The sequence below is a fragment of the Nestor notabilis genome, unplaced genomic scaffold (genome assembly GCF_000696875.1).
Source record: "Nestor notabilis isolate BGI_N333 unplaced genomic scaffold, ASM69687v1 scaffold1280, whole genome shotgun sequence".
NCBI classification, from domain to species: Eukaryota; Metazoa; Chordata; class Aves; order Psittaciformes; family Psittacidae; genus Nestor; species Nestor notabilis.
Window position 1 is genome coordinate 60,698 of NW_009910428.1, and position 27,424 is coordinate 88,121.

Below are 27,424 nucleotides of genomic sequence, written 5' to 3' on the forward strand. Positions count from 1 at the left end.
AATCTCATAGAAACCAACAGGAGAGCATGTTTTTCCTCAGAGATAATATGATAATGATAAGAAAGAATTTATCACTAAATATTTAATTATTATTGTTCCTCACAGAAGGGGAAAAGAAGTCTTTTCGCTGAGCTTGTGATTAGAAGCTGGGTCTTTTGGGCAGCAGGGTCTTTTGGGTAGCAGGATGCTTAGCCATTTGGTTGGTGTAGTGTCAGGCTGCTTGTTATTTGGGCAGTTGGAGAAGAAGTGCTACTTCTTTGAAAGCTAGATTTTAGGAATCAATATACCTGCGCCTATATACACCTACAGCTAAGCTGGAAATAATGTCTGTAATGAGAGACAGCAAACCTTAAATAGTCTCTCATACTTAACAAAAGAAAATACAACGGATTGTTAATATGTAGATTTGACACAGAAAATTGTCCTCAGATTCTTGTATGGCCAATGTGATTGTAGAGTGTGTTTTGAAATCTTTAAGTTATATGTGTTAGTAACTCAGGTTTTGAAAACAGAAGTGGGACACTGTAAATGAAGATTGATTTATTTATTATTCCTGCTATATAAATAACATTGATTAAAAAGCAATGCAAATTTGCTCAGGCACTCATATTTCTGCTTTTATTCTGTACATGGTAGATACCTTTGTTTAAGACTATGCAATTTTTGCCCTCTTCTTATATTTGGATCAATTTCTGTTAAAGTGAAATGATTTACTCATGAGCTTTGAAGTAAACATAATAGGAGTACATGTGTCTGTTATTTTTCTCCTTTAGATTCTCTTATATAGTTTTCCATGTGCAGTGTGTATTTGATAGGAGATACATTTATTATTGTAAACATGCCAAGAATATTAGGTAGAGTTATAAATTGAAAGAAAGAAATACACAGTATTAGTGTTTCCTCCTATTCTTGCTATATAAATTTTTTTCTCATCTATGCAGGAGGTTGCATCAACAATTTGAAAGCTATAAAGAACAAGTAAGAAAGATAGGGGAAGAAGCCCGCCGTTACCAGGGAGAGCACAAGGATGATGCTCCAACATGTGGAATCTGTCATAAAACAAAGTTTGCAGATGGTTGTGGCCATTTATGCTCTTATTGCCGGACCAAGTTTTGTGCTCGATGTGGAGGTCGTGTCTCTCTGCGATCAAACAATGTAAGTCTTCTGATGTGTACTCTAAGAAAAAGCCTCCTTGACATTGTCACACTGCAGATTGTTCACCTTAAGTTTGGCATTTCATGCTTCATTTTACTGAAGTGTTTCATTCATCACTTCATTATGAGGTGTGTATAAAGTAGAATAATGTATTTAATGATTGTGGAGACACTTAGAATTCATTGAATTAATTAGAAAAAAAGAAGAACACATAGAGTGTAGTTCTCCTGAGTGATAGCTTGAAAACATTCTCATTTTGCATAGAATGGAAGAGGAAACTGTTTTGCTGAGGTACAAAGCCACATTGATAAATTTTTATTGAACTAATTTAGTTTTAGATTTCTTCTTCTATAGAGCTTTTCATATACATTTATAGATTTCTCTTACATCAAATCAGTTAATCTTGGGGGTAAAAAACCTCTCCAACAACACAGTGATAGTGTTATGTCAATTTATTTTAAATTTATTTAAAAAGTAGAACTATAGATAAATCTGGATTGGATATCCTACTCTCAGGTGAGAGAAATCTTTCTCCCTCTGGTCCACATGCAGTTAGCTGCAGTTGCTGTCCATAAAACCGAACGGTATCCAAGAATACCCTCTGTTCAGTCAGTCCCCTCCAAAGAACTGGCTACTCACTTGTACATGAGTGGCTGGACCTATGTTTGGAAGACCATTACCCCCTGATTATTTTTAGCTGATCGCTTAGGACTATCATGTGTTATAATATATTTCACAACTTATTTTTTTTTTATTCCATGAATAGGGTTTTTATCTATCATGAGGTGGAGTAACTTTCTCATATGGCTTTCAGGTGCCAATCTTTCATAGGGGAAATGCTCTTTGTCTCAAAACAAATTCAGTTAAAAATGGTCCTGAATTTTGTAACAGATAATCATGTTCACAATGGAGCTAGTTTATGGCCTTTCAGCTAAACATCCTTTGAGCTAAACATCAACAGAATAGGGCTTCTGAACTTTCATGTAAGCCAAAAAATATTCTAAGAAAAAATGCATTTAATCTTTATTGTGGAGCTTTTCTGTAGCCGTGATGTATTTGTGAGTCTATTAAGTTAAATTCACATTCTGAAAAAGTTACATAGGCATATTGGACAAAAATTTTCAGATATTCATACTTCAATATAAACAGATGCATTCAATACAAATTGATGCATTACATTGCATCACCTGTAGGTGGTGTCATTAGAGCAAGTCTATGAAAATATGGTTTACTTTGATATGTTATACTATTAATTAGGGTGTGTATGATACAGCCTATCTTTACTCAGAACAAGATGGAATGCATTGTAATTATTTTTCACCCACTGTTTCAAGTCACAGAAATGGAGAAGTATTTGTACTTCATTCATTTGTAACTTGCCTTTTGTTTGTTCTGTTTATGCTTCTGTGGCTTAGGGTGGGAAAATATGTTTTCTACATATGCAGTAATGTCATCTTTTTATTTAAAGCTTTTTTTTTTTTTGAAATTTTATCTTTTAATCTCTTTGTAGAGAGTTACTAGAATTGCATTTCTTTGAAATCTGTCTATTAATACTTGCCTATTTTATTCTTTTTCTCTTCTTTTTTTTCTTTTCTCTTTTTATTCTGCTTCCTTGGATGCTTTCCCAAAGGAGGACAAAGTGGTTAGAATCCATGCTTTTTATCATTTATTATTATACTGTTGTTAGTTATCTGGGAAACGTTTTAATGTAAAAAACTGAACTGAAATTTTAGTCATCCGCAGGGGAGGGGGGAGGAACAGGAACCCTAACATCCAGGCCTTGCCCATCCCCTAGCTTAACACAGGCTTCAAAGATAGCCAAGCAAGGAAACCAGAGACTGTTGTCAAAATTGGGACAATAAAAGGAATTAGTTAAGAACTTAGAATTATTAATAGGCTATAAAATAGAGGAGGTAATAAAGTGTAATAAAGCTTTAGTTCATAAAATTGTATTTGGTTAACAACTTGACTTTTTGCATGCAAGGTCCTTCCATCACATTCAGGAAATCTAATTTAGTATTTTAATTGTAATTTGATATTGATTTACGGGGTTTGATGTGTTTCACTTCTGGCTGCAGCAGAAATTCAGGGAATTCTTGTGAAATTAGCTTTTTACTTTACATTTGGAATAATACGCATAGGCAAAGTTTAACCTCTTAAAACTGGACGTAAGTACAGTGAGCAAAATAGAGGGAATCTTTTGTGAATGTGTAGTTACCATTTCAAAAATCTGCAAAACTTTTAGGATGAAGTACTGGCATATTCACTACTGATGTCTGTGCCGTATCTGAAATAGGTGAGGATAGTTCCCTATTCATCTCTGCACCCTGTGTGACAGTACTTCAGCAGAACAGTGCATGTTCACTCACAGCCTCTTCTCAGGCAGGTTTGCAAAAGGTGATATTTTAACTTGGAGACTTAGGTAGTGGGAATTAGCCAGCAGCTGAAACAAGTGTAAAGTCATTACAGTCCAATATAGTTTCTGACATGTGAATGATAGTGTTATGCTTGTATTATGAAGTGGTGGTATGCCCCAACTTGCATCATAGCTGTAACCTGCAATTCTATACTGTGTAACGCCCAGAGAAAATTATTTCTCTCTCACCTGCATATTGTGGTAGTTTTTTCCTAAGGCAGCAGTGTTCTAAGAGCAGAGTTGTTTTTCTAATGGTTATGAGGTGTAACTCGCTACAGCTTCATTGTATTCAGTGTGGAACTCTGAAGAAAGTGCTGAAATAACCCAGGACTTCCAGATCTTTTCCGTTCTGTTCATCTAAATCACTTAGGATAGAGTGGGAGAAGTTTCAGTTTGGTAGCTAATTTCTTACTAAAGCTGTGCATCATTGATGCATCCACGGGGGTGTATTAAAAGGCTAGTGCACTTGCAACAGTCATCTTCAGAGCCAGAAACAGCAAAACTCTTAAGTGCTGTAAGTGTCATTTAGGTACAATTTAGCCATGGAGATTTTGGACGGCAATACAGGTGAACTTCACCTGACTTGCTGGAGGCATCCTTCACACTTCAGTTTGGGACAAAAACTTTGCTAGGTAACTGAAATAGTGATAGTTTCCACATAGAGTAGAGATTGTGCCTTTGATGAGGGTGACAGCTTAGGTGTTCGTCTTTGAAAAATGTCATTTGGGATCCAGAAACTAGACTACTGAAGTGCTCTGGAGACATGTGTCCCAAAGACATACCTGACTCATTTGGATTGTCCTAAGTTCAGTTAAAAATCCTCTCACTGTTTGCAGTTTCCTTGGTTTAGGTTTTGTTGTGTTGAACTCCAACCTTCCATGTGCCAAGAAAATACCCTAATAATATACTTGAAAGTATCTTCTGTACCTTGTGATGAAGCTAAGTTACATCTCTTTAACAGCTGAAAAGTTACGGGAGTCAGAAGGACAGTATCCGATAATGAGTCCTGATTGTGTGAGGAACCTGGAACTTTCTTTTATAAAGTACAATTGTTTTAGCAGTGCTTGTCTCTGAAAGCTAATGAAATGTATAGAACAAATAAGTTAAAAAATATTAACACTGTCTAGCAAACAACATCCTTTATGAGCAGAGCAACTGGTATAACTTATATAAAGCAACATGAAAAAAATATTTTGTTATTATTTTCAGTGGCTCAACATTCTTGATTAATCTACATATAGGGACAAACCCTTCTTTATCTGGTGAGTTTAATGTTAGTAAAGACTTTTTAAAACATGTTTATATGAGCCTTGTTCTCTCCACATGAATTTTTACCACATTAAATTATATTAATATTAAAACACATGCACCAAGTTCCTACAAGTTAAGGGTGCATCAGTTGGAAAGGATGATGAAGTGTGAGTTACCAAAGTGCCGAGTCCAGGAAAAGTCAAGCATTATCCTAGATTCAAGTTATTTCATGTAGAATTGCAGAATTAGTTGCAGAATTAATGAGACCTCACCTTTGACGAATACAAACTGTGATAGGCTCAAAGAAAGCAATACAGAGGATGATCAAAGAAATAGAAATCTGTTTATATGGGAGAAGACTAGAGACTAGGGTGACAAAAGCTAAGAGTAATCATAACTGATATCTAGAAATACAGTAATTTTAGACAATAAAAATAACCTTCAATCTAGAGGATAGTAAATGCAAAAAGACCATTTGGGTGTAACTTGGCCGTAAACACTCTTGGGCTGGAAAAAGATTTTGCAATCAGTAGAGTAAAGCCTTGGGAAATTTTTCCATGTGACTTATTGTAAAGAAAATAACCCAGTAACATTTTAAAGGTTAAATTCGAGAAGTTTAGGAAAGGATTTATGTAATGTGGTTGCTTGTAGCTATAGGGGGGTGTATTAGGTCCTGAAGAGAATCCTTGCAACTGTTGCTTCTAGCTAAGTACTTTTAAAATGGGATATAAATAATGTAATACTTTTTGAAGCTGTTCTTGACTTTTCCAAGTAACTACCAAATATATTTTAAGGACTGTTTCAAAAATACATAGTATATGTGTTCTGCTCATTTAAAATAATAAATGACATCCTAAAACATTCATTCCCTGTAGTGTGAGTGTTAGTTGGCATCCTAGGTTTGTCAAGAGATGACTCCAGTATGCTTACTAAATTAATTAGCAATAACTGGTAGATCCTAGTGTCTAATGAGGCACGTAACTTTCCATGATTCTTATTCTAATATGTCAAAATGCACACCTAAATATGTGTCTTAAGTTCTTCCATGTTCTTTGAGTATTGGTTAGCTCTTCATACTTCTCACCTGTGCCTGCTCGACCTTCATATGGTTGCAGGCAGGCCACATTTAACGGGAGCATTGTCAGATAAGAGGACTGATAGCTAGTCTATTTATTCAAATCAGGCTTAAATGTAGTTGCACAGTGAGAGTATTCATTGTTAATAATATTAGTAATAATATCACTGGGTTTGAAAACAGTTTGCAGTTGTTTGACGTACAGAAAAAGGACAAGTATTTTCCTTCATGTTACCTTAGTATTCAGAAACAATGTTACGTGAACATGGCAACCTATTCACTGTGACCCCTGAGCATTTCTGCATACTTCTGATGAAAGCAGAATATTATTAGTACAGGATTTTACATGAGACTTCATTTCAGAAGGAAGTCATGTAGGTGGTTAGAGAAAAGCTGCTTTTAATTTGGCAAAATGTTTTCTAGGTGTTGTCAGTGCCTTACAGTGTGTCTGCACTTTCACTCTGGATCCTTCTAATTGTGTTTTGTACACCAGCATTTTCATTGCCAAAATTCTAATGGGTTTAAGTTACTTCTTTCCGTTCCATTCACTGTCCCCTCTGATATGAACTATCGGAGTTATTAAGGCAGTGGAGAAGCCAGCAAAATGTCCAGCTGGAGCTTCTCCTTGTTTTAGCAAGCAGTGGTCAGAGCCATGGCTCAGTACTCCCACTGGCCTGGCTGCCACTGCTTGCTCTGTTCTTCCCTCCAGTGGTACCGCAGCCTTTTAGAGCAAAAAACACCTGAAAATACAGCTTTTTTCCTTGCATTATTCCTCTAAACCGACTTGCTAATATTTGGTTAGGTAATGTGTTTCCTTTGTAAGCATCTGATGTATGAAGTCATATGGCTCTGTTTCCCCTTATAGAAAAGGAGATACATTTTGGGGTACAAAAGGAGTCTTGAATGAGTGAATGCAGTTTCTTTGGATCAAAATTAAAGTATTTTGTGAGGTGATGCAGGTGTATTGACCTAAGTGAAATTTGTATGGTATTGGCAGAATTAGGTGGAAGATCCATGTTCCAAATATTTATCTATAGAAATCAGTCTACCATTCTACAGATCTCATTAAGATTACAAGTTTTGATCATGTTTAAAGTGAAAAGAATTGGGAGCAAATGATGAAAAGCAGTTTTGTCGCTGTTTCCTGTGTTTTTCTGAAATGTTAGTTGCGCAGAATAGAGCGGTTTGCTTACACATTTTTCTGTTTACATACATAAAGGACAACTGAGAGGAAATCAGTTGTAAAATACATTATAAATAAAAGGGAATTGGTTTAACTGAACTTAGTGGTATGTGACTGTGGAAAGTAATGTCAATTATCAGTGCTGAGATACTGGAGATTCATATTTCTGATCTGGCTTTCACTGAAATGATTTTCATTTTAGTATAATGTCAGTGATTTATACTTGGAAAGAAAGACAACTTGGAAACATTTCCCTAATTGTGTGTCAGGTATTTTTACAGCGTGTTTGTCATTTAGTTCCTTTAAATTATGCTTAAAATTCCCTTACATAATGAGTTGCTAATTTAAGCCTTACCAACTTGAGTGCATATGCCATGCAATTCAGCTGTGTACTGTTGGTTTTAACAGAAGTTGTTAATATTGCCAGAACAAAATGTCTGGATTGTCAGGAGTGATTTTACATCCCTTTCACAGAACTCGTATGTCAATTTGTTCTTTAAAAGGCTAATTTGTGTGAAGTTCTGACTAATCCTGCTGTAGAACAACAATAAAAAAATCCATCAGAAAGAAGAAAGATTATAAATCAAATTGCAGTGATAGGCGATCAATCTTTCTCTCTGGCATTCAACATGATTTGTTTCCTAAAAGATCTGGGGTTTGTATGCAGCAGGAAAGAAGCACTGATATTCAATAATCACATCCTAGAACTGCTGCTTTCAGAGATAAAAGAGACAGGAAAAAAAAAAAAAAAGAAAGAAAAGAACCCGCCAAACAGCAGTCCAGCAAGAAACTGAGGAATTCTATCTGAAGATGTGGAGCACTTGACTCTGCTTTCTGGGAAGTTATTTCACTTTCAAACAAATCTAAGTGTTGTATTTTTAAAGTAAATCCTTAAAATTAGCTTGCTTTGCACCCAGTTTGCTGTAGCAACATGCTTAATCTCATGTATGGGATGTATATATATGGTATATGTAAGCATATATTGTATAGATTTTTTTTGTAAGTGAACATTCACGCCTACTGTATACATGCATCCTCCTATATAATCTAATACAGGAAGTACAGGGCAGAATAAAGCTCTTACAAACCACCTTTTTGAACTTTGAAATCTATAAAGCAATCATACAATTGCAGAATGGTTTGGGTTGGAAGGGACCTTCAAAGATCATCTTGTCCAACCCCCCTGCCATACTGCCATACTGATCACTAGATTAGGTTGCTCAAAGCCCTGTCCAACCTGGCCTTGAACACTGCCAGGGATGGGGCAGCCACAGCTTCTGAGTTTCAAGGTGTTTAAATCAATTGAGGAATTACTATTTATATGCCCATTTATCTTGACAAAAAATATGGTATGCCATAGCAGTCACAGAATCCCACAATGGTTGAGATTAGAGGGCACCTTGGGAGGCCATCTGATCCAACCCCCCTGCTCAAGCAGGGCCACCTAGAGGGACTTGCTCCTTGCAGCTTGGCATATCCGTGAGTCTTTTGACTTATATGATGAACAAGGAGAGAGGATCTTTCATGCCATTTTTGTTATTTGTTTCCTTATTATACAGCTCATAAGCTTACATAAAATTTCCTTAAATTCTGCTAGGGAATAATTCTTTAACTTAGAAATTTGGACAAATGAATTCCATAATTTCACAGAATCCTTCAGAAAGAGCACTAACAAGTACTATGCTTTTTTTTCAGCTCAGTGTTTAAGCAAAGAGAAGTAAAAAGAAAAGCTACCAGATTAACCTTAAGCTTTTTATGCCCTTCAGCATAGTATTTTTATCATTTTAACACTAACAATCTCACATTCAGTTTGGTCCACTTAAGTTGGCGGTATAAAGCTGGAGAGCAGTAACATGAGAGCCTTCGAGTGATTCTCCCAGCAACGCTGTGTGTCCTACTGCTTCAGCTATTGTCTGAGGTGTGGGAAATCAGTGTTAAATTCCATGGTGATTAAAGCTTGCTTTCCCAGATGGGAATACAGTGCTCTCAGTACTGAAGTAAAGAGGAACATCTTCCTACCTGACTTGGGTCTGCCTCACTACGAAGTTAAAGTGGAAAATGTTGAAATGATTTTTCTGGTTTTCTTTTTGTCCAGAAGTGCACATTAAGTTAGTACTTAGATTTGACTGTGCTGAAAATTAGGACATCAAAATTAGATTGATCTGTATAGATGATAATTTTCGAAGCATAGTCACCCCAGGAATCTGTTTCTGGCTTCTCCAGTTCTTTGTTCACTTCAACATGATTCCAGTAATGTTGCTATGAAAAGAAAGCAAACTCAGCTTTAAATCCATGCAAAACCTGTGTAGAGTAAGTTGCAGTTTTGGATGAGATGTCATCATATTTATTTGGAACTGTTCTTGCATCCTTTTAGTCCATTATGCACATTTAACTGTCTGTAAAGAAGTCATCTTGGAGTATAAAACCCAGAAGTTTGGAATAAAGAGGTGATGAATCCAGAGACTGTGACAGGTATAGGTAATTTTAATTTGTCCATGACTAGGTTCTCTGAAATCTGGCTTTCAGATACTTATTATATCAACACATTAGGGAATAAGATCATGTAATTGGATAGTTTTAAAGCTCTTTGAAATTAATGATCTACAATATTAGGTGGAGGACAATGTGGAAGCCAGTGCATTCTACCTGTGTGCAGGTGAAGTGCGTCTGGATATAACCCACGTTTCCAGTGTATGTCTCTGCAGTCAGTCTGATCATTTGAAATGTGTTCGTGCTGTGCAATGCTCTGAATGGAAATTAAGTAGAAGTGCCATTATTAATGTTGACAAACATATAGCGTGTATACTTGTGTGATGTCAGATAATATACTTACCCAGCATTTGTTTGTGTGAGAGATAGCCTGTCAATCAAGGACAGAATCAAGTCAATCAAGTCAGAATCCTAGGTATCATCATTTTGTGCAGAGGCACAATTCTTTGTTTTCACTAGTTACAAAATAATGTGGCGATGCTAAATGGAACTAAATTTAGCAAACTGATTTCTGGGGCTATTTTGTCACCCCAAAACCAGAGAGATTTAGCTAAAAAGAGATCTTGCTGCAAAGAGAGATTTTAAAAGATTTATAACCTATTAGGAATTATGAGAAACCATCAAGTAGCAGAAAAAATTTCAGAGGACAAAGTAATTATGAGGAATAGATGTAATCTGTGTTCTCTCTCTCTCTTTCTCTGTTTCTCTTTTTATTATAAATAACCTTAATCCTCATCCAGGATTAAAATTCAGTGTACTTTTAGCAATGCAATGTCCTAGATAAAAGATACTTACATCTATGTTTTTATATCTCTTGTATCTTTTTACATTTTGGAGCATTTTGTGATTTCGCTTAACAGATGGATGCTTCCATCTATGTATCTCCATTGCTGCAATTAGTGAGGATTTTTAGGATAGATTGTCATAGAGAAACCTGAGATGCATGAGTTTATTACATACAATGTGATTTTTAGTATAGAATATTGTCTGTCAAGCAAGCACATCTATAGACAAAGTTTCTGTAATATTTTGTGGGGGTTTATTCAATCAATAGTGGGAACCATTTGCAACTCAGCTTTCCTGTGAAGATAGATTAAATCCCACCCCTTAAATGCGATTATAAAATATCTGTTACTGGTTGTTTAATGGACGGTAAGAGATTAAGTAAAAATCTGCACAAAATGTGATCTGCATTTTCTTAAAAAGCAGATAAAACCTAATAATTTTTTTAACTGTGATTGAGATTTCCGAAGAGCTGCAAGTAACTTAGGCTGAAATACATCACGTACTGTGCGATTTCAGTATTCCAGCTAAAACACCCATGAAATAATTTACATGCAATAGGTTTATAGACAATTTGGAACTAAATGTTATTTTCTCAATGATCTATTAGATTTGTAATTAACTTGCTCAAAAAAGCAGACTCTCATAGCAAACCCCTTTCTATTGGTGAGTTTTGTGAAAAGGATTTGAAATATTGCATTGCAAAAAGTTGAGTATTACTGAGAAATACAGGTTTAATTATAGAGATGAGCAGATGTTGCTGTGTCTATAAATAGTTGAGCATGTGCATGATGGTTGTCTTGTCATGACTAAAGGAAATGTTTGTATGTGGCTGGGATTAATGGTAGTGTAACTTGCAGCTCTGCAACCTGTGGTAAGTCATCAAAACTCACATATTCTGACCTATGCATGCATCAGCCAAGTTAATTTTTCTCTCTGTAACTTTTTTCCACTGGCCAAATAGCTTCTACAAAAGGAGAGAGGGCAGCTGAAGGGCCATCCTGCAAACTGCTCTCAGATCTTTGTCAGCCTGAGAGCTTTACCCTTCAGTATTATTTGAGTCAGTCCTTTTTGCTTAGAAACGTGCTTTCCCAGCTGATTTCAGGGACTGATCTGATTGTCTTTCTGGGTGGGCTAAAGTGACCACAAAGGCAACTTCTTGTTCACGTAAGCGCCATGCAGCAGAAAAAGCAAGAAGTTGGAGAGGAATTAAATAGAGGAAGATTTCCTGTATTATTTTGGTTTTTACCCTTATGTTTTCAGCACAGATGTAACCTTACTTTTTCATATCTGTGAAGACCCTATGTTGCAGGTTATATTGCTTTGTTCTATACACCTAAGCATACGTTTTCCAATCAACCAGCAAGTGTTTAGTAGAGCCTATTGTTCACATTAGAGGAGCTGCCTTTCTGGGTCACTTCTGCAGACTATTGAAGAGGAGGCTTGTGAGGTGTGAAAGAGAGATTAAGTCAATACATTTACCTGTCAGATTGAGTAGGAATCAATTCCAGATGACAACCCTGATGTTATTATATATGAGCTGTGTTTATGCTTTCATTATATTTAGTGGAGGAGATCAGCATGCCTCAGAGTGATTCAGCTTGCTCTGAACTGAACTAAATCTGCTTTGAACCTATACCAACTGTAGTGCCTGTTTAGGAAAGCGTAGCCCTAGGCATCTGGTGTCATGTAAGGTACTGCAGAGTTTTATTGTAGCTTCCAGCAGCTACCCCAGATAAGGGTGGCTTTCAGGTAATTCCCATGTAATACTGAGCAGCTCCACACCTATTTTGGGAATGTTAGGGCACTGCAGGTAGAACTGAGTGCCAGTGTTGAAGCAGTTGAATCCTGCTGTAGATTTTCATTAGTTACAGTAGGAAATCAGGCAGCAATGATGGCCTGTAGACACATTTAGAAACCTATATTTAGTCTTATCTCAAATGAAACTCTACATGCTTCTGTACAAACCTACGCCTTCTCTCCCCTACAGGCAACCTGACAATTCATACAGCAGCAGGTATTTTTTTTAGCCTTTTGTCTCCTACATAAATCGACCTTCTTCAAAGGGGGTATCTATGATCTTATGCAGTCTGGGCTGTGTGGAAAGTTGTGAAAATATTCTGCTATAGAGCGTTCAATTTGGGTTTTTTCCCCCACATTAAAGATAAAGCTTCCTGATGTACAATGCCTTATATTGTTCTTGGATCCATCTGGAACTGGCTGTGACTGGCATGGGGCAGCTTCAGTCTCTCCTCCCAAAAGCCACCCTGCAGTCCCTTCACTGTCAGCACCTGGGCACCTGCAGCCAACACAGCTTCAGCCATCTCCCTGGCAGCACTAATGCAGCCTAAGGGAGGCTGGCTTGTGCCATCTGTCCTTTTGCAGTGCTCATACTATTTTCTCTTTCTCAGCCACTTCTTTTTGTTGCTCTGCCTATCATGGGATCAGCTCACCATTACATATTTACTTAATTACTTTAATTTCTTTGACTGTAAGTGTCTGTAGTTACAGCTTTTCTTAGTGAACTGACTGGATTTGATTTTTTTATTTGATGCAAGAAACAGTATCTGTTTTCAGAGTAAAGTGCAGATTTTTGAAACTTTATTTTGGAAAGTGTCCTTTTTTAATTTTTTCTGCCTTTTTTTTTAATGTAGAAGATCCTTTTTACAGTCAGTGGTACTCAGGTTGTCATTGTATTAGCTTGCTTTCATTTTTCATTTTGTTCTCAGCTTCTGATAACTTTTCCGATTGCCTTCAAATTTTTAAAACTATATCATGGCAAGTTTTGAGGCAGTGCTGTTAGAAGTCTTTATTTCAATTATAAGCTAATTTATAATTAAGTAATAATTCAATAGATAATAATGCTGCACTTAGCATCCCACTGTTATGTTATACCTTGTGTAATAAATTAGAATCATACAAAAGCAACTTTGCATACACCAAGTGGATGAAGATGAGTTAAGTGAGGATCCCAGACGCAGTTCTGAACAACCATCAATATAAAATGAACTGTCTTTCTAGCTTAGCCTCAGAAGGGTTATATTTGGGGTTTAACTGCTTTAACATTTGTTTTTAAAAGTCACACTTTTGAAAGTGCTAAGTTATGCCAAGAAGAGCTTCCTGATGTACAACGCCTTATATTGCTTGTAAGTTGGCTGTTTTCTCAAAACTCATCTCACATATTGTGCTGTCTACCCTTTCACTTGGTTACGGCCTTCAATTTGATAGAAATCTGTATTTTAGTGTTTTAGAGCTGTTCATAGGCAACTAAGAACTCTATTTTTTGGCTGTATCTATGTTACGAATGTAGCTACTACAACTGCATGGGTGGACAAAAATCACCTTTTCCCCCTTGCTTCTATTCTTGGTTTTATTATTCTGTCATTTAAAATATATAACCTGCCCAGCATACATTTTAACCATAATTACTATTTCTTAGCAGTTTATCTTAATGAATAGCTGAAAGGTATGTACTCTCTTAATCTTTTTCCTTCTTTATGTCCGATAGCTTTCTGGATGGCTAACTTTAGTTGCCCAGTCATTTCCTTTTCCAATTTGAATGTGACATAGTATTGTATTAAGCAAGTGCAAAGAACTAATGATTCCTGTGCTTCAAACAGAAAGGAAAGAGAGCTGAGTTCAAGATTAATGTAGTATACAGCAACTTTTACACTTTCCTCTTGTAAATTCTTTGGGGTGACTAGGTATAGGAAATACCATAAATGTTTCATAAAGAAAAGCTGCTTGTGCTTGCACATCAAGTGACATGGCATAATCTCAGCAACTCTTTCAAACAAAATGTTTAAATCTCTCCCTGTAGTAATATTTCTTACGGAGGATAAGTAAACATATGTAGATTTAGAAACTGAAGAATCACTTCTGCTTTGATTTAATTTGAAAGACAGCCATTCAAATGATGCAGAAAGCTTGGCACTATAGTCTGACGTATGCAGAGCATGACATTCAGTGTGGGTCTTAAACTTTTCAGTTCTGTCATGTTGTGCAAGCAGGAAGTGCTTATAGGGCTAGCAATACTCTTACCACTGGTGCTCAGGGGAAAATAAAAATTCTCCTAGTGGTTGAACTTTAAAGTTCAGAGTAGTTCTTGTTTCCTTAAAATAGGCAGGAAAAAAAATGTGAAGGATTTGCAAATGAAAGATTGCACTGCCACATGATTATTGCAAAAGCTGCTGGACATGCTTTGTTTCCATTTAGAGCTTTAGTGTCTCACATTCAATCTGCCACTGTTTTCTGCTGTATACTGAGTCCTAGTAAGCACATTTATTAGGCGGTTTGTTGTATTGCACATGCGTGTGTGTGGTCTTGTCTTATGCTGATTTTGCCTGAAGAGACATAAAGCTTGCCAAAAAGTATTTTCCTTAAATGAGAAAGATAAACCTGAATCCCCAAATGGTTTCTTTCTTCTCTGAAGAAAAAGTCACAAACACAAAGAAAAAAATGCAAACTGAGGAGAAGAAGTAGTTTCCTCTGAAATAAGTTTTGTCTGTACATCATCTGTTCCGAATGCAATAACCTTTGATATATGACAAAATGACAACCCAATTTTATTGCTTTTTCCAGCACACTTGCTTCCTCTTAATTCCTGATATTGTCCTACAATCTCCCTATTGCCTCTATCTGAAACTTTATCTTCCAGTTGTTCTTGCCTCTTTAATTATTCCCTTCACTCTACTTTGAACCTTTCTACCTCTTTGTCCATGTCCTCTTGGACATTCTTTCTTGGCCACATCCTTCCACAAGTCTTCCCTCTTACCCTGTCTTCTTTTATTTAGGGACAATAAAGAGCTGAAGTGGTTAAGAGAAAGTTATTAAAGACGGCAGGGCCAGAAGAGTCTGACCTTGAGTAAACCAGTTGTATTTAAGCTGGGATAAACCTCTGGTTTTAGTATAATCATCTAAAATTTAGAGACAACCAGACTAAACCAGTGCTAACCGTTTTTTAATATGTAGTCTACTGACCTGATTTCAGTATGGGTTTAAAATTGATTATAAGCTAGAAAGAAACACATATTAATGATTAAACTCTCATTCTAGAAACAACAGATATTACTGAAATAAAATCTTCTAGAAAATCTTTCATAAAACCCCATGGCTATGGATGAGGGTGGAGTTGTCTGATTTGTCTGTTATGTGTCTTTTGGGCTTAAATAACCAAAGTTGATATGTTTCTCTGGGATGATTCTGGTGGCTATCTTACATAATCTGAATTAAAAAGAATGAAAGTTGAAAGATGGAGTCATGAGAACAAATCAAAACTGAGAGGAGTGGTACTGTGCACACAAAGATTATTGGGTGAGTTGGTCAGAATGGTGTTTTCAGTTTAAAAGATAGCCAGGCTTTTTGGACCTAGCAAAAAGCTTATGTATCTGAAAGTTATTTTTTGTCGGATGTACTACATGATCAGAAATACTCCTGCTTCCTGCAAACCCTGTGGTTGTGTTTAGTGTTCAAGTACTGTCAATATGGCTGAATACTGAACGTTAGATACAGCTAACATCTGTATGAAGGAAAGGTGATCTAAATTCAGGCAGCAGTAGATGGACCCCACTAGCTCTGGAAGCTGTCACCATGGGAAGGCTGCCTTCTACAAAGCAGGGAACAAGGTAGTTCTCCTAGTTGCTGACACATTTTTATTTCCTCTGTATAAGGTGCAAGTGCCTGGGGAGCTAGCATTTAAGAGGGCTTTAGCTGGCCATTAAAGTTTCTCTGCCTCCTGATACACAGAGAAACCTGATACACAGAGAAACCTGCAACATACAAATCTGTTACCTGACTGAAAAGATTGCTTACTTCTGTTGAACAGACTACATGTGTGCACGAAAAGTCTTCACCCATGTATAAATGTGGACTGATGACTCATGGACCTTATATTTGTCCTACCATGGTGTATGCATCCCTCTATTTCTGATAATGAAGAGGCAGGATATCCTTGACTGTTACCTCTTCCCCTCATACCCTGAAGTCATCACTGTGCTATATGCCTTTTATTTGTTTAGGAAATTCAAAGCCTCATTAGATATCTGTGAGTATACAGGTAAGTGCAGAAGATCAGAATGATTGACTCATCACCTAGCAAAGTTCTGATCTCAATTTTTGAACCTGTTTTGATAACAGTAGCTTCATTGGATAATGAAACATCATTGCTGTATGAATTCCCCAACTGTAATGTTCCGCACTGCCTTACATCTTCTTACCTCGTTGAAACTCTCCTCTTATCTGCCAGTAGTGTTGTAAATTAAAGGACAGTAAACTTATGAAATCGATACTGTCTACGGTCTGTGAACTGGCTGTCAACATTGCACTGTTGAGATCAGTCAAAAAATTTATAATATTCTTACACTGGCACAAAACTCCTACTGCATTTTCCTGCCCCTTTTTCCTTTTCCTTATATTTTAAATCTTCCATTTTCAAAATCACAGTTTATCCCTTTCTCAGTCACCCTGTAGTCTTTACTTTCCTAAAAATCTGCACTTTTCCTTACCAAAAATACATTGTTTGCCCCATGTATCTTTTTACTTAAATCTTAGATATCCACTCAGATTTGTTGTAGAACACTGATATTCTCTCTTCCCCTTCCTCAAATCTTCCATCCCAGATTTACTGAAATACCTTTGTGCTCGAGCTTGATAGCACAGATAGCACAGACTTAACCAACTTAGCCTCAGACTCTGCACCTGGAGCAAGAGGTGGGAGAATTAAGAGAAAAGACCATGGACATCTCGGAAGGTAGGATCAACAAAGATGAAATGTAAAAAAAAAAAACCCAGAAGCCAAAAAACTTTGTCATCCTTTCAGTAAGGGAGTAACTGCAAATAAGATGTTGTGTGGTATGTTGTGGTTTCCCAGGATAGGCTGGTAGTTTTTTCAAAAGACAAGTTCAGATTGCTGATCTGTCTAAGGCAGAATGTTGCAAAAAGAAAGCGTATATTTGTGTTGAAAATAGCTATTACAAACATTTCAGAAGTTGCAGTGATGATATTAAACGGGGAAGAATATGTTTCTGTAATTATAAGCGTTCCTTGCACTTACATGCATAACAAAAAATTAAGCTTAAGTATTGCTAATTGTGTGAAGAACGCTACAGACCTATGGGTGAGTCTGGGAGATCTTGTGAATCATGAATGTGTATAGCATGTATAGGACATAATCCTACTTGGTACTTTGTCAAAATCCTTACTGGGCAGTACTAACTGTTGCAAAATACTCATTTATAAGTAGGCACCATATGATACTTAACGTTACCCCAGCATGGAACGTTCTATCTAGCTATATTTCCACCATGGTGATTTGCAATTAAATAATACAGATTTACTCACGCTGGCAGGGTTTCATTGTGATTTCATTTATTTAAGCTTACATTTCCAGGTTTATCAGGATTGTGTTTAGTATTGTATCCGTATGTGCTATAAAAAGTATCCGTAACAGATCAGTTGGAGACCATTGCACATCTTTTCTGAGGCCTCAGGACAGTGCCAAGAGCACTGGATGTGTCTGGCAGTGGTGATGATCCAGGGCTGCACACAGGGGTGCCCAGGGAGGAAGCGTACCCTTGGTGCCATGCTCTCCATCACTGAATCACTTGCAAATTAGATGCTTAATTTCACAATCTAGCTGTCAGTAAATCTCTGACAGCTTTATTATAGGCTTTGTGAGGACTTGGGGGTGGGGGAGCTCTATAACCTCCAGAAGCCAGAACTTCCCAGCATAGGAGTCGGTGGGGAACAAAGGGATATGCTGAGTAAGCAGAGCTGATAGTCATCCAGCACAATTCCCTGTGAATGGAAAGATGATCAAAGTGGTCTGAGAAGACCTCTGTCAAGCTGCACAGCAGAGATCATTCCAGTGAGGTTGTCCTGCAATATGTCAAAAATATGCTTTTTGTCCTTTCAAACAGACTGGTTTCAGGAATTTGTTTGGAATGGCAGATCTGAATGTGCTGCACACTCTCCCTTATGTTCCCTGGGCAGGTGGTTATGTCATCCATAAAAATCTTTGTCCTAAAATGATTGTCACTGCTGTATATTCAGGTAATTCCCACTGGGAATACTCCTGAACTGCCAGCCAAACTCTATTGCCTTCTATCCTTATTTACATAGCCAGTAATGATCCTCCTCTTCCTTATAGCCCCTGGATTTCTCCATCATGTCTGCATAATGCTCTGTTACTCTCATCTCCACTGCCTCTTCCTATGGATCTAAAGTCTTCGTAAACTTTGTTTATCTCCTGTGTCTGTTCTTTCCCCTGAATTGTCCCTGCAGACTGAGGTACCCAGAACAGATCTCCTGGTGATCCAAATAGTGGCTGTCAAGGCCGATATGTTCCTCTGAGTAACTCAACAGTGACATTCATTTCACAGATTGGGAACCCCAAATACGGGTTTTAGGGAGACGATGTCTTTTGAATCTAGAGAGAACGCCATCAGCTGTTAACACCTTACTTCAACATGGAATAGACAGACTTAATCTCTGAAATATCTGGAGATGCATATACGTGTATATATCTGATAAATATAAGACAACTTGATTCTCACTAACTCATATTGGAACCTTTCAAGCGCACAGTCACTCCACCAGCATTTGGTGGAGGTAAACTTAAGGTCCAAGATACCTAAATTTCGTAGTGCTTTATTCTATACAGAATTACAGAACAGTTGAGGTTTGAAGGTGGCCTCTGCAGATACTCTAGTCCGAATCCCTGCTCAGAGCAGACCCAAGTAATTCAGATTGCCAGGGCCATACCCCATTGGGTTTTGTATGTCTCCAAGGATGAAGAGTCCATTATACTATTTTTATTTTGTTTGTTTGTCTGTGTTTGAGAATACAAAATCAGAACTTAGTTCATGCCTGTTAAGCCTAGTATCAGTTGACCCAGTCATTTTTCCTTCCTTGAGGTTTTTTTTCACTTCAAGAATTGGACTCTGAAGTTTATCTGTGTTTTGACTAAGCTTCTTTACAACTTCTGTACAGCTAGATGGTTCCAATTTCTTTTGCCATATATTATTTTACATTCTATACAAAAAAAAACCCTCTTTCTTCTCTAATATATTTGTTTTGATACAGTTCGTATAAAAGAATATTTGTATACAAGAACAGTATAGAAAAATAATGGTCTTGTAGTACGAGCTCCCACAGAGATGATTTACACACTCATGCACTATTAACGACAGTCTTGCATTGAGCATTTCTATATTTTTGCTACAGTTTGTAAATATGTAAGTGGATAAATGGAGTGGAAAGCTCCTGGTGAGTGCTCTCTGTTTTCTGAACAAGAGTTAAAATGTTATATCGGTCCTGTAAGCTGTTTCACGCCATTTACCTCATTTTGTTAGACTTCTGTCATTTTAAAAAATTATTTCCATCTTCCATGTATAGCTGTAACTATGGAAACCATGAAGCGATTAAGAGGAATACAGTTAATGCTTCTGTGGCTTATCAACACAGCCAAATGCTCAAATAGTTAGACAAAACTTGTTGGTTTTAAGAAGGTTAGAAGAATATACAAAAAAAATTTATGAGATGATTTCAAGTGTAGCTTAATGGTCTATGAAAAATGGAGATCAATGTGACAGAAAATGTGCAATTCATGGCTACTACATTATCAGAAATATATTAAGAAATTGAAGTAAATTCAGGCAAGAGAAATGAAGTTGAAAACAAAACTGATCTATGAGGAATGAGTAAGATCAAAACAGAGCTTTCTGAAGTTGTGATTGTCACAGGGGCTTAGAAGTCTCCCACTGCTGAGGATATAAAAATACCGAGGTTTCACCACACTGGAAAGTGTGGATGAGTGAGGTAGGAGTGAGCGTAACAGTATGGAAAATGGATTTTAAATGGGCTAAGCTTAAACACAGGGCCTGTGAATGAATTAAACCATTGGAATGTTTGGGGTTGCAGAGTTTCAGAAAGAGTGGTCTAAGCCTCATCATGATGACCTGTGGATAAATAAAGCCTGTACTTTCTGATGCTACATAAACTTTTCTCAAGGATTTGCTTTTGTTCTGAAAACAAAATCTTCAAGCCTAGACAAATCAGCCCAAATAATTAATACTTCTTGAGTCTCTTTAATCCTTAACAAGCCAGGATAAAGTCTCTTTGATTTTTAACCCTTCCTTTCTCTTGGTATGATAGTCTCCTGTCTCCCTCAAAATTGTAAGTTTGTAGATTTTGAGCATTTTAGTTAGACATAGACCTAAATGCAGAGCTGCAGGGATGTTCAGGTGCAAGGTTTCACAGTTTGTCCAACCTATAGTCCTGCTGCAGAAGGTCACAACTGGAACCATGACAATACAATTTTTGTAGTACGCTTTTGGTGGTGTGTACTAATTAATTTATTTTTTTAATAGATTTAGGAAAAAACCCAAAATCTCAAAGGGGGAGAATATTTCAGATTACTCTATGTAAGTGTGCTAGTGTGAATTTTTAGACAAAACCCATGACTTCTCTACTGGCGATTTTGGTTTCTTGCTTGAACTCCAAAGATATTCTCAGAGAAGTACATTGCAGTAGTGACTAGAACTTGGCAGTGTGCTGGTTTAGATTTATTATTTCATACGGTAACTTCAGTTGCTTGAATGTATCACTTCCAACAGTCTGTTTGCTGCAGGATTATTGTAGAGAATGCTAAATTTTTGTGGAAGTTGTTGGGAGCTTTCTGAAAGATTGGCAGCTCTAGCTGAGAGATTTTGGCAGCAGGGCATGTGAAGAAAGTCAGTTGTTTTTTGATTTATTTTTATCTTAAAATGACTAGTAACGCTGTTGCTAGCAGCATTGTCCACAAAACTGGCATAAAACACCCTTTTAATATTAACTGCTTGCATCCTGGCTCTGCTGCATCTTTTCTACATCTTCCTGTTGGCAGTTTGTAATTGTCAATTTAGAAACTTAGGCCAAGAATAAGATTAGTGTGAACTGTGTGCTCAAGTGCCTTAAAGTAGGCATCTGTTGCCATTTTTGATGCCCTATGGTACATAAGACATGTACGTATGTCTGGCAGATGTGATGTGCCCTCTTAAGTGACACGTGGCAGCCAGGCGGGATATGCTGACTTATCTCTAATGGCACTAGCCTATCATTAGGCACAGGTTTTCGTTTTATTTTGTTTGTCTACTTGAAAGTGAGTGGATTCTATTTGGATGGGAACTTAAATACCTGCCATGCCTGTAGTCATTTCTGTGTAGACACAAAAATGTAAGCATCTTACTCTCATCCTTATTTGTACACATAGGATGTGATTTGGAAAGTTAACATCTTGGTTAACTATGAAGGGCAAGCCATAAAAGAGCATGAAGCATGCTCTCCAGTGCAGGTGGAAAATTCTGATAAGGTGGTCTTTAGACGTCCCTCCTGGATGCTCTCAGTCAAATGTGTAAATGGCACTGCAGACTTCAGGCTAACATGTAGTTCTGTGAGCAGTGGGGCCTCGTTCCCCATGAACATGGCTTGTGGTTGAATTGCTATGTAGATTCTGGGATGCCAAGGGAAGATTGCACTAATGAAATGCTTATAGGGCTTTTGCAGAACTGCCTATTTCATTAAACTTTTAAGAATATAAACCCTTGAAAACTTCCATGCTTGTGCAAAGTTTTATTACATTTGTCCAGTGGGTTAAAACATTATTGGAGAGTGTGGGGAAAAAAAGAGAGAAGAAACCAATCAGCTGTCAGCATAAACCTCATTTTCTTGCCAAACTGGGATAAAAATATCAAGCTGAAAACCTTAGTTATGAAGAAAATCTGCACTGCACAGAAATGGAAGAACAGAATGCTAAAATGGCTTTAATATCACAGTCCTTAAATGGCTGAGTCCCATATGTCTGATGGGCATCAGTGTGGGCAAAGGGGTCCTCTCCCTGCTTGGAGGGGAGAATGGTAGAGAATTGTACTGTCCTTCTGAACCCTTCAGTCTAGGTGAGAGGCTTAAGAAAAAGCAGAACCTACTCTCCTAGGCTACTTCTTTATGAGCAAATTAAACCTAATCTGGGACTATTCCTAAGTGTTAAGTCTATCTGTGCTAGTAAACTGACAGAAGGCTGCTTGGCACACTCTTGGTCTTCTGCCCGCTAGCAGCACTTTTCCTGGTGGTTTGGGAGCTGGGGTACTCTGAGGCTTAACTCCAGAAGGCAATTTGAATGCAGCCACCTTGCTTTGAAGTAGAGCAGAGATTCTAGCATAGATGAAGGTTATATCATGTTATTTGGCGTCAGTGCTAAAAAACATGTCAGCACAAGTTTGATGCACTAGTACTGGTGTCATTGCAAGACGTAGTTTAACAGGAAAACATCCTCTTTCCGTAGGGAAAACATCCTCTTTCCTCTGCCTCTGTTCCTGGCCACATGATTTCACTACTCATCATGAGAAAAACTATGTTTTCAAATGCAAGTGGCTCCTGGGAGGACCTGACAGTCAAGAAAGAGGATACAAGGGAGTACATGGTATGGGGAAGCTGGGAACAAGGAAGGGAGAGGACAAACCCTGATAGGGAAAAAGAAGAGCAGGAGAGGGGGGAGGTAGGGAGAAGACCTTCCCGTTTGGTCACCAGGAGCCATTAGATGAACTCAGCTGTCTATATAGTTTTGAAAAATACATTTAAATGAAATCTTAGATTCACAAGCACATTGTCATTAGAAAAATAAAGTTGTTATTTAGATTTTGGACTGATGTAAGTATTCAAGTAGATTTTCAACTTCATTTATTTATATTTTAATGGAGTGAAGCTTTCATGACACTTTAGCTAGGGTTTTATTACCAAATTCATTTTGGTATAGCAAAAGAGATAAATGCAATGCTGTATACTAATTTCATGGTTTGCTGCATGTTTTTGTTATCACAGAAACATTAAGTGATACGTAGTCTAACTTAATTCTGTAAATGAATAGTTTTGTAAGAGTAAATTGGTAACATTTCTTCCCTCTGGCTTTCAAGAGATGACTTGCTGAATGGTGGCAGAGCCCTGCTGAAGTTAATGATGCCTCAGGCAGAGAAGTGGGTCTGCCTAATTGGATCTGTCTGAAATAGCTAGTGTCTTTTAGATGTGCATAGAAGAAGTGGCTAAAGGAATGTTAAGAAAAGCAATAAACTGACAAGATGTTGTGTATACATCCTTCAGAATGGAAATAAGTAAGATTGCATGAAGGTTCAGTAAGGAATAGCTTGTGGCCTGCTATATTAGCACACTTGTTACCCAATTTGTGATACAGAGACAAACCAGAATGCATGGGAGTCAGTGTAACTGTGGGTTTGCAATTTCCAAACTCATGGAGCGTGCTCCTTATTGAGACTCCTCAGAATCTTTTTTGGGTGCAGGACGTGGGGAACTTCTTCTGACCTTAGTCTGAGTTTAGCCTCGCATGTTTCACACAAACTTGGTACAAAGTTTATGTCTCCCTAATGTGATGTTAGCATCCCAGAGCATGTTTGGAAGTCTCCAAACTTGAATTTGAAAAAAAGCCTTCTACAATGCAGTTTTGAAATACGTAATTCTGAAGAAGTGTTTTTATTTATATAACTGAAAATGTTCTTTTTCTCTGTGTGCATAGTTGTATGTGTTATTTGCTATGGGCTCTTTCAAGTTGGAATTTCATGTTGTGTTAGTACAGGAATACTGTTCCTACTCATTGTGGATCACATTCAGAAGTACCTGTAAGAGTAAGTTTGAGGAATACTTTTCTTTTCTGTGAATGAAATACCCTGTATTCCACATGAAGGCAAGCATGGGATCCTTCTAGCATGTTTTCACGCAGCCTGTGAGGTTTCCACATGAACCTGTGTGGGAACTCTGCTGACTCCTGTATGTGCCACTTTGTTATCGTTATGTAGCAGTAAAGCCCAGAACCCTTTGCTATGCTGTGAAAATGCACATTTTTCCAGAGCCATGCATATGAACCCTTGGAATGAGGAGCACTGCTGTACTGGTTCTCTTTAATAGCTTCACGTGCAGATGTGCATTGACCTATGCAAGGATGCAATAAATCAGAAACAAACCCAACCACAAAAACCAGACTCTGGATGTCTTTAGTGACATACTGTAGCACTGCATCAGAGCTCACCATCCAGAAAAAAGGTAAACAGAAACTGGTTTTGAAGTGACAGGCCAGAGTAAAATTGTCTAACACTCTTCATTTTACTGATGCATCGCATGGAGGTCCAGAAGCCACATTACAGAACTGTAATCCTTCATCAGAGCATTTGTTTGGTTGCCTAACATCTGTGGATTGTGAAGATAAGTTATTACACAGACCTGCTTTAGTTTAGATTAGTTTGGACCGCATCCCAGTGTATTCAATCAGGATATAATTCCTGCATGCTGCTAAATTGCTTGCTCCACATATTTCTCTAAAAATGTTTTTCAATATACAGTTTTGTCACTGAAACTCTTCTGTCACCTCAAGTTTTAGTTGGTTTTTTGTTTGCCTTTTTTTTTTTTTTTCCCTTTTAAAGAAAAGCTTTTATCATTTTTCCTTTTGGACCAAACATATCTCAAAGCAAATGCGGTATTTGTTAAGTCCTGAAGATATTCCTAAACAGGGATGGTAGTGTAGCTTCTATGTGAGTATAATACAGATTTCATATATGTGGTGATCGGTATATATTGTGTCCAAAATGAAGTGTTTAAGGACAGCTGTAAGAAAATGCTTTTGTATTTACATGTCTAGTATTTCTTCTTTCTGTATACTGTATTTTTCTGTGTCTATTTGTGCATTAGCTATTCCTGTTTGTTTGGATTTCAGGATATTTTGCATAAAATCAATTACAATATCAAAGGTGATTATGTAAATTAATGGTAATTGCTTGAAGTTTATTACATACTTTATACATATTTTAAATGATAAAATACATTAAATTGTAAATGAAGTCTGTTACCATTTTTGCACATTTGAATGTGCTTGGATACATGCACACATGTAATGTAATTAGAATATTTAAATTTTACTTTAGTATTCCTTATCTTTCCTTCAAGCAAACTCTAGTTGATTTATTTTTTTAATTAACACTTTTTTTAGCCTTCTCCATAAAATGATAATAAAAATAAAATACAGGCAGAGACATATTTTTCATTAATGACTGTGGTTTATAGACATAGATTTTATACACAGACATATACTGACATAGAATTTATACACAGACACATGTGCGCGCACACTCTCGCTGTCTAATGAGCCAACAATTGTGTCAGCATCTATAAAGACATTTTAAAATGTGGGTTTTTTTTCCATTTAGTCTCGCTGTTTTTTGGTTGTTTTTTTTTTTAATAATATTTTTAAATCAGTGATACTGATAGCAGATAGACCAAAAATCTGTTCTATTAGAAAAAGTAGTATGATAGACTGAATCGCTGTTTTGTGAGGTATACTAGATGAAGGATATAAGACATTTTGGAGTCAAGGCTTTTTTTTTGTTAAAGGACTAGGATTTATTTTGTTGAAGTTGCTTTTCCTATTATCCTACTGAGTGTTATCTGTTTTTATCATAATACATGTTTGTGCTACTGTTAGAATAACTGTAGCTTTTGATTAAGTTCTCGGGTTTTTGTTTTCTTTTTTTCTTAATCAAAATTTTAATAGGTATTTTATGGTCCTTCTTAAATAGAAGAAATCTAACAGCCATCTTTTGATAAAGGTACAGTCCAGATACAGGGAAAAGAGTCAGATGGCTTCTTAGTGTGGTTTAGCCAAACAGTAGAAAAATAGTATTAGAAGTTCTGATGTAGTCTTCATACCTAAAGAGATAACTATTTTTTGGTGTTTTAAATTAATCTTAATTATGTTGAATATGTAAAATTATTACAATTTGTATCATGCTATGTAAGCCATGCGCTTCCTTCCCAGGCCAGAGAACAAGAGAGCTTGGTACCAGAGTTTGGTCCTGTTGCAGTTTCTTCCCTGAAGTGATTATTTTTTAATTTTATTCCTTTTAATTTTAAGTGTTTTATAATTTTGTGACTGTTGAATCATTCCTGTGTTTTCACAGTATAATTTGAACATATTTTTTGTTCCAACTTTTGTCATCCTTCTTACTGTCTTTACAAAACTTCTATTAAACTGGAAGATTTTCTTTAGCATTTTCTTTATTAGCTGTCAGCTTTATTTCACCTCCGTTTTTATTTTGGACAAAATTCCTACGTCTTGTATATTCTCAATGCATTTTGCCTTTTTTTTTCCTGCCTCAAAACTCCTTTTGTCTTTGTCTCAATTTTTTCTGTAACAGTTACTTTAGAGTCCTGATTAATCTTCATTTTTTTTTCTGCTGATTGACTCCTGTACATAAGACTGTCTTGTACTGTATATAGACTGGAAGCATAGAGTCTCGCTTTACTGTGTGTGCTCTTGTTTATCTGTGTATCTGGAATATAAAACCAGAAATAATTAAAAAAATCCTAAGAAGAATCAGTTATGTACACAGCTTAATTGTCATTGACAGGGACACATGTTTAACTTTTATTTATTTATTATTTACAGCTATAACTCAGATGGTAAATGATCATTTCCAAGTAGTACAGAATATGGTACTTCTGAATTCTTTTCATTGGTGCATTTAGTTCTCTATTGGTAGGTTTCTTTAGGTCTTACCTTACATCCCTGGTAAGTAGTTGTTGTGGATGTAGCTAAAACCATGCACAGTAAATGCTGAAGATATTTGCAGCATAATGTTTAGTTATGTTATGTGAGAAAGAATAATAAAAGGGAAATACTGTGTCAGTTTTCTGTGACAGCAGAGGTGGGGAGTTAGCTGTGCGGGACTCTGCCACTCAAGGTTAAAGTCCGATTTACTTGTCCTGACACCAGTGAAAACAAACCCAACCCGCCCCCTCAACTGCATCAACAGGCGTTGGTCTTGCCGAGTATTTGCTCAGAAGAGAGCTAGGGCTGGGCTGAGGGGGGATTGCTAAAGGTAGGACTGACGTATATTGACTGCACATTTTGGAGAAGCTCGCATAGCATGTGCCTGTAGGATGCTTGGCTCTAGCCAGCGCAGTCAGTGCTTGGAGAAGCATGTTCTGGGTCCTGTCATGAGCACCAATCTCACCAGTTAAGAGGAGAGCGAGGCATCAT

The 27,424-nt window shown here is 37.0% G+C and overlaps 1 protein-coding gene across 1 annotated transcript in view; it reads left to right on the forward strand.

Annotated features, from left to right (window-relative positions):
- Positions 1–941: 941 nt before the first annotated feature.
- LOC104402115 (regulating synaptic membrane exocytosis protein 1-like) overlaps positions 942–27,424 on the forward strand; it is a gene marked incomplete at both ends in the record, with an annotated part of 63,848 nt that continues 37,365 nt past the window's right edge. The window contains 3 exons of the mRNA XM_010009907.1: positions 942–1,155; positions 2,786–2,797; positions 23,967–24,020. Coding sequence (XP_010008209.1) covers positions 942–1,155; positions 2,786–2,797; positions 23,967–24,020 — 280 coding nt within the window. The remainder of the gene's footprint in view (positions 1,156–2,785; positions 2,798–23,966; positions 24,021–27,424) is intronic.